Source organism: Miscanthus floridulus, chromosome 5, assembly GCF_019320115.1.
Source record: "Miscanthus floridulus cultivar M001 chromosome 5, ASM1932011v1, whole genome shotgun sequence".
Taxonomy (NCBI): Eukaryota; Viridiplantae; Streptophyta; class Magnoliopsida; order Poales; family Poaceae; genus Miscanthus; species Miscanthus floridulus.
In genome coordinates, this window is record NC_089584.1 from 119,754,618 (window position 1) to 119,762,046 (window position 7,429).

Below are 7,429 nucleotides of genomic sequence, written 5' to 3' on the forward strand. Positions count from 1 at the left end.
ATCCGAAAAAGCCTTCGAAGGAGTATCCTACTCCTCCGTAGGCTCGGGGGCTACTGTCAGGTATTAGTATTAGGGATACCCGAAAGAAGCGATCTAATGGCCACGAACGCTAACTCCCTCGGATGGTCAAGAGCGTATCTTGGTCTCGCCCGGCCTTGAGGGCACGGGCTCCATCTCGCTCGACCTCAAGGATACGGGATCCGAGTCGCCCAACCCCAAGGATGCGGGCTCAGTCTCGCCCGACCCCTCGGGCGAGAGCCCCGTCATGCCTGACCCCTCGGGCGAGAGCCCCGTCATGCCTGACCCCTCGGGCGAGAGCCCCGTCATGTCCGACCCCGAGGGCGCGGTCTCCGCCTCGCTCGACCTCGAGGTCTGTACCGCCCCCAACCACTGTGGGTCTAAAAGTACGAGTCCAGGGTCAAACTTCTGACGCCAGAAGGGGAGCAGGCATGTCTTGACGTGACCCACGGCCATGATGGGCCACGTCTGAGGACGCACGTCGCCAACAACATCGGGCGTGCCGACACTGTGCTACCTACTCCCCGTATGGCCTCCAGCGGAGGCGTCTGTGAGCCATACCGTCCGCTGGGACGGGATGAAGCGCCACGACCGGCTAACGACGTCCGCGTACGGCGCCAGTGATGAACAGGGCCATGACGTGGAGCCATCCCCATCGTCATCTACAGGATCGGCGAGACCCGCGTAAAGGAGATGGAAGACGTTGCGATCCCGGAAGCCTTCCTCTCCTCGTCTCTCTCTCTCTCTCCCTCAGATGTAACATGTATCTTCCCCTTCATCTATAAAATGGGAAGCAGGGCACGCCAAGGAGGGGGGCATTCAAACACATCTAACATGTCTGAGTGGCTGGAGGCTTAGGCACTCGGCAGTAGACAGAGAGCTCAACTAAACTCACTTTTTTCACCAGAGACTTGGGACCTTCTCCTTCTCTCGTCTGTTTGTAACCCCTACTAAAAACCAAGTGACGGTAACACGAGCAGCAGTAGACTGGACGTAGGGATGTTCCGCCCGAACCAATATAAATCCTTATGTCCTCCAAGCACAGTCATCCGGGTCAGACGCGCAAACTAAAAATTTACTAGCCATTAATTTGAAACACCGACAAGTGGGTGGCCTAAGGCTGGCCCTCACCGGATGATCTGCCTAGCATCACGAAGTCCCATCCAATAATATGGTGACTAGATAGTCCATACTAGAACCAAGTTTGACTGAGTTGCGCATCATCAGATGATGCACACACCAAGTTTGAGATCCTTGAATTAAAAACCCATCCAATGATGCCACTTAATCTATGCTTGGTGAGAGTATACTGTGCATATCCAAATGCTCCCAACTCAACTCTTCAAGTTGCATGTCTTAGACCCCTTTAATAGTGTGGCCAAATAAAAACAAAGCCCTATACACCCCACTTCAAGCACCTCCGAGCACCAAGCTTGTACTTGACTCTATAAAATCGTTAGTCTTTGTAAATGCCCTTTGGACCCTACACTTGTAAACAATCCAAATTATTGTCGGGTGATCCAAGAAAACCATGTGATCCACAAGTGACCAACCAATATAAATATAGCTATTGCAAAACACGTGTTAGTCATACAAGCTTGTGTTTATCAAATCCTAAAATCAAAATTGGAACCTAAATGTGGTCAATGCCAAGCACCGACTATAGTGACTGTGTGTGACAAAGGAATTTGACCGAGTTGTCAACCCGTGTATTGAGGTGGCCGGAGTCGTTTGCCAACGACGGGCGAGCGGATACAGGAATCCGGCGGAGTCCTCAATCTACCGATTTGGGGTTGATCAGAATTGTGGATTTGGTTAGAGATTGCCAGGTTGACGCTTCACCAACGTCAGTTGCACCAGCAGTGGCGTACGCGTAGAATAGTGGATGCAAATCAAATGTCACGGCTCTATAAAAGAAAGTCATGGGTCACTAGCAGTATCCACAACTTCATTTTTTTATCTCACACATTGACTACTTTGAGGGTGAGGAAAGCGCCGTTCCTTCTTAGCTCAAAGCAGATCAAAATTTAGTATGGCGACAACGACTCGCCAGGCGCCTCCCTTCCTGAACCGACCCCAGTTTATTATGACTGGTGGGGGCCGTCGAGGACAGCGACGGGGTCACACGGCCTCACGGGAAGCGTCGCCGCGTCGGTCATCTACTAGCCGTTCTGGCCGCCTAGGTAGCACTCTCAATTGTCGTCAGTGATGCTTAGCTCTGAAGTCTGAACCGAGCAAGATCTGTGATGGCTCATGATTCATGAATGATCCTGAGGATTGCAAACTGTGGGCTTGCGCCCTGTTCGTCTAGGCTTTTGATTGAAAGTGCTGTTGACTGATTTAGTTTGAGATAAAAATATTATAAAAAAATACGGCTTATAAGCGAAACACGCCTAAAAAACAGTCGCTGATCTCCAGCTGCACCTCTTCATTAAATCTGTCATCTGTGGAGCAATGCAAGATCTTGGAAAGCTAGATGCAGATAAGGAATTTTGTGAGAAGACAGGAGAGTCATTAAAGTATACTACTATCATGACCCGAAAGGAAGCCAGGTCTTCACCTTTCGCTTTCCTGGCATGAATCATACTAGTATCATACTACTGGCAAGTAGGAACTCAAACGGAGTAATGCTGAGGTAAAGCCTCGGGGTACAGTGACAGAGGATAACGAAAGCGCAAAGCCACAGCCAACCTTGACAGCGAAAGACGATGATATGGAAAGCAGTCAAGCCGCGCGCGCACACAGATCGCTCCGGCGAGGACAGTTTTTTTTTTTTTTTTTTTTTTTTTGCCATGGTTCATTATTAAGATCCAAGGTACTATGTTACACCGGAGCAGAGGGAGACGACGTGGACGAGTACTAGGCTACCGAGCCACGGCCGCGCGCCGGCGTGACACTCACAGGTGGGCCCACAATGGTTGCCCCCACCCGTGCCACTGGAAGGAAGTCGTCACCCCGGCGACGGAGCACGCCCGCCATGCCACGCAGCACACACAGCTCGGCGGCTGTCAGCCTCCTCTCCGCCATCTCCTCCGGCGCTGCAGTCCGTTAGATCTCCGGCTCCGGCGGAGCCTCCACGGCGGGCACGGCCGCCGCCGCCGCAGCATCCGGGACGAGGTGCTCCGGGCGGCCTCCGGCGACGAAGTCGATGAGCTCCTTGCCGGACTCGTCGGCGTCGCCCGCGGGCGGCGGCGAGATCCAGAGCAGCACGGAGACGGCCACCAGGAAGAAGGCCGTGGAGAGGAGCAGCGGCCAGAAGAATGACACCACGGCGCTGAGGCTGGGCCCGATGGCGGAGATCGAGACGGCGGCCGCGGCCACGAACGCCACCGCTACGGCCGCCTGCACCCGGTGCTCCCACACTAGCTCCCCGAGCTTCCCCTTGGGCGCCGCCATGGCCGGATCGGCAGCGCGGCAGGACATGGGAGAGATCTAGGGGGGCGAGGTAGCTAGGGGTTTGGCTCTCGCCGTAGCAGGAGAGAGAGAGAGAGAGAGAGAATGAGTGAGAGAGGGGTGGGGTTGGACTCGCTGGGGGGGATGAAATGGATGGACTGGGAAGCGGCGGAGGACGGCGAGTGGGGGAAAGGGGTGTGGAGCCTGGGGTTATCCCAGACTGCGGAGATTCGCCCTGCCGCCGCCTACGGCCGAGGGTTGTGTGCTGTTCTGGGGATGTTTTTTTCTCTTGCAGCTCCCCCGGGCTAGTGCGGGGCCTGCCTTTTTTTTCCTCTTAGGTTTTACCATAATGCCCTGCCGGTGGGGCTGGTACATGTGACCGGTTTTTAGTTCTACTAGGGCTAAATGAGCCATTCGCACTGGCGGAGCCAGGGGGGGGGGGGGGGGGGGGGAGGGGCCAAAAAAATTAGTAGTATAACTTAATATTTTTTATTTATATTAAGAAGAAGATTATATAAAATTCTTGTCATATATACCTATTAATATCTTCTAGATAATATAATCATATAAAACACAACTAGATAATAAAATTATCGCAATGAAAAAGACCGAGCCAGCCCCCCTAAGTATAATTCCTGACGGCCGGCCCCCCCTGACTGTAAATCCTGGCTCCGCCACTGGCCATTCGTGTTATACACAGGATGTTCATAATTCGTGCCCACCGACATAGATTCATATATCTTTTCATGTGATTTCCTGGTGAATTTCATACAAGTGTTATGTTCATATGAATATGCGAGTCAAAGTGTTACATGCACGTGAATATGCTAGCTTACGTTACATGCAACGGTTTCAGCACGTGTGCCACCGAGTGGAATCAACGAGGATTTCATCACTTTTGCAAGCCCTTTTGTGTGTTGCTAGGGCTCTATTTTTGTTCTCTCTCTAGCTTCGCTAATATTAGTATTTCTATAGAAACATTATCTATGGTTTTCTCTTTCATCAATCTCTTAGTTCACCTATCACTAGCTTCAACAATATCTTTTTATGCCCACTAGTACATTGCGTGCGCCCTTGCGCGCATGGCCAAGTGGATGGTTGATGTCGCTATGAAACATACATGCTGAATAAATGGATTGAAAGTGGATTAAGACCAGGGTGGATGACGGTCACGTAAGTTTTGTAAATTGTCTACATAGAACAGGGTGACGGTCTGGGCATAGCATAACACTACGTAGGCACACTGATTTTGTACAATGGGTTTCATGATTAGCAGTGGCGCTGTCTAGAACATAATTATACATATTGTGTATAAGCAGTTTCTTTTGGACTAACTGGCCATTGGATGCTTCTTCTGGTGATGGTGACGAAGTGCGTATCAGCTGTTTGGTATTTTAGTTCAGCGTCCGAAAGGCCGCCGTCGAAGGACACGGAGCTCTGCCTGGTGGAGTCTTCTGTTTATAGATGGTGTTATATTATGGATTTTTTTTTTCTGAATTTGTGAAAAGAATATGGGTGCTTTGCATGGATAAGAAGGGTTTACCGAAGATCTGTCTGGCACATGCATTCTGTGTGGTGGCTGCAACCTGAAAAGTAATCTGTGAAGTAGGAACTGTTTGGTGAAATGATGTGATAGTGGAGTACTTTATGGTTTGTTAAAATATTGACATTGTTCTGAAATGGATTGTTTAGAAAAATGTAGGAGTGATATACCTAAGGAATAAAATGCGGGCACGTCTTCATCACTTGGTAGTAGGAGCAACATACGATTAATGACAATAATTGCATAGTTCATCATATATTTTGATAGATGGGCAAGGAAATATTCTATATAATAATAACTAACACAATCGATACTTAAGATGTTTTTCATGTCAATGGATATGCAAAATCAGTCTTACCCAGTGACACATACAAATTCACCGATGAGTGTGCTGGCCAACTCTGCTTTTCCTGATAAAGATAACTCAGTTGGTCTGCCAATCAATATTGCAATGTGGGCTGCAAGATCCTGAAATGTAGTGTTTTGTGAGAGCACATAGTACGTGTAACATGAGTTTAAGTAATCTGAGAATAATTCATGGAGATTATTAATGGCTAACATCTATGAGGGTCATGTAAATTCTAGGAAAAGTATACCAGACAATGTAATTTTTCTTCTAAAAATGGCAACAATGTAAATGAATGAGCCAATATCCCTAACTAATTAAACTGCTTAAACAGTAGGGATTAAAAAATGGAAAAGAGGAAAAAGGGCAGGGCTAGTATTTGTGCAGGAGGTTAGACAAACCAGAAAAATGGAAAAGTCCATTGCTCCCATTTCATTTCATTGTTTGAAATCCCCATGCTTTGTAGCTTTACATGGACTAAGACACATTAAGCTGCAAAAATAAATCATTAGATGCATATACAATAAGATGGAATGTAAAAATATTCTGATAATTTAGAATAGATTTTTTTTGGCTTATCTCCAGGAAAATATATTTTTCCATATTCATGGAGGATAAATCAAAAGAAAATCCAGTAGCCATGCAAAAGCACCCTTTTTTATTAAAGATGAGGATCATTGAAGCATACTGCAAGAATTTGATAAAAGGGGCCACCTACCTTTTGTGCAATCTGTAGTTGGTGACAAGCTTCTTTCAAAAAAAAAATACAGTTACTTTTAGTAGTTTCTGTTCTAGTTTGCACAAATTAATAAAAGAAAGTGTATAGGAAATCAAAACAGAAATCTATTTTTCATCTAACTTGTAACTATTTTGCAAACATGCCTTCAATCACATTACCCAAGAAACCATCAGGACGAATGGAGCGACAGTAAAAAAAATTTAGCATAGCTCCAACAAAAGCAGGAGTTAAGCATGTGGGCACCATATCCTAAAGTGTGCAATTTTCTAGCGGATCAATGCAGAAGGTGTTGCTGCATATTGACCTGTTGGTTAATTGAGATTTCAGATAACATTCTCCTACAACAAAGACTGAAACTTCAATGTGCAAGCAAAATTCGAGCAGACAACATCATTTTGCTAAGAACTATGTAGTTAACAGATCAAGTAATTTCTAAGACCATGTGACCACAAAATGATTGGTCTTGGCCAAGTGCCGAAGTGAGAATTGGGAGATGGGAACCCTAAACGAAACCAGATTTGTCACTACCCCTTTTATTGCACATGCCACTTTTATTTGTTTATCGTCCTTCTTTTATTACCATTGTATGCTGGCCTTGTCCTTAGTCTACTGCATAAAGTAAATTCAAATCTTTCCCACATCCACCAGTATTTGTTCTGTTTGGAAAGGACTAGGGCAAAACATCATAGACAACAAATTTAGGAGAGAAAAGAAGATCTGATAATGGAGGTGAATGAATATCAGTATAACAGGAACTGCAGAGTGTAAGGTCTTTGTTCAATTCAAGATTGGTACTCTTCTTTAGCAGTGTTTTGAAGTCCTGTGAAATACTGAGAAATAATTGGCAGGTGGTAAAATCATACAAATTAGCCCATGTACGCGTAATAGTTTCTACAATTTGCAGCGACTGATAAAGATAATAAATTTCAGATAATAGTTTTCAGTGTTTATTATGCTCCACATCTGGCCAGTGAAAAGTATGGAGAGGAGAAACGATAAAAATGCTTTACCTTCTTGAAATGCAGAAGTGGTAGCCAACCTATGTACAACCAGAAGAGCATGGATCCACGTTACTGTTAGCTGGGAGGCAAGCTTCTGTCCTGACATTCCTGTAAAATCAGAATCCATGTGCAGCTAAACGAAGGCAAGAAAGGAAGCAAATTAAATTCATGTAAAATCAAAATCCATGTGCACCCAAATGAAGGCAAGAAAGGAAGCAAATTAAGCACTTGGCTCAAATCCCTCATCCACGTCCGTTTTAGTACCTCAGAACAAACACATGATTTGAGGGGCATCATTTTGTAAACAAGGGAAAATCTAACTATCCTCACACATTGGAAGTAAGAAAAATGGGGAGGTTGTTGTAAGGGCACGACAAATAAAAATTAGA

At 46.2% G+C, this 7,429-nt stretch overlaps 1 protein-coding gene across 1 annotated transcript; it reads right to left on the reverse strand.

The window, feature by feature from the left end:
• Positions 1-2,562: 2,562 nt before the first annotated feature.
• LOC136453288 (uncharacterized) lies at positions 2,563-3,547 on the reverse strand. The gene has a single exon (XM_066453863.1). It carries the CDS (start codon positions 3,439-3,441, stop codon positions 3,067-3,069), a length of 375 nt encoding a protein of 124 aa, XP_066309960.1. The 5' UTR covers positions 3,442-3,547; the 3' UTR covers positions 2,563-3,066.
• Positions 3,548-7,429: the final 3,882 nt, after the last annotated feature.

What these genes read in the sequence shown, in the direction of transcription:
- LOC136453288 (XM_066453863.1), bottom strand. Translation starts at nt 3,441, where the DNA reads ATGTCCTGCCGCGCTGCCGATCCGGCCATGGCGGCGCCCAAGGGGAAG.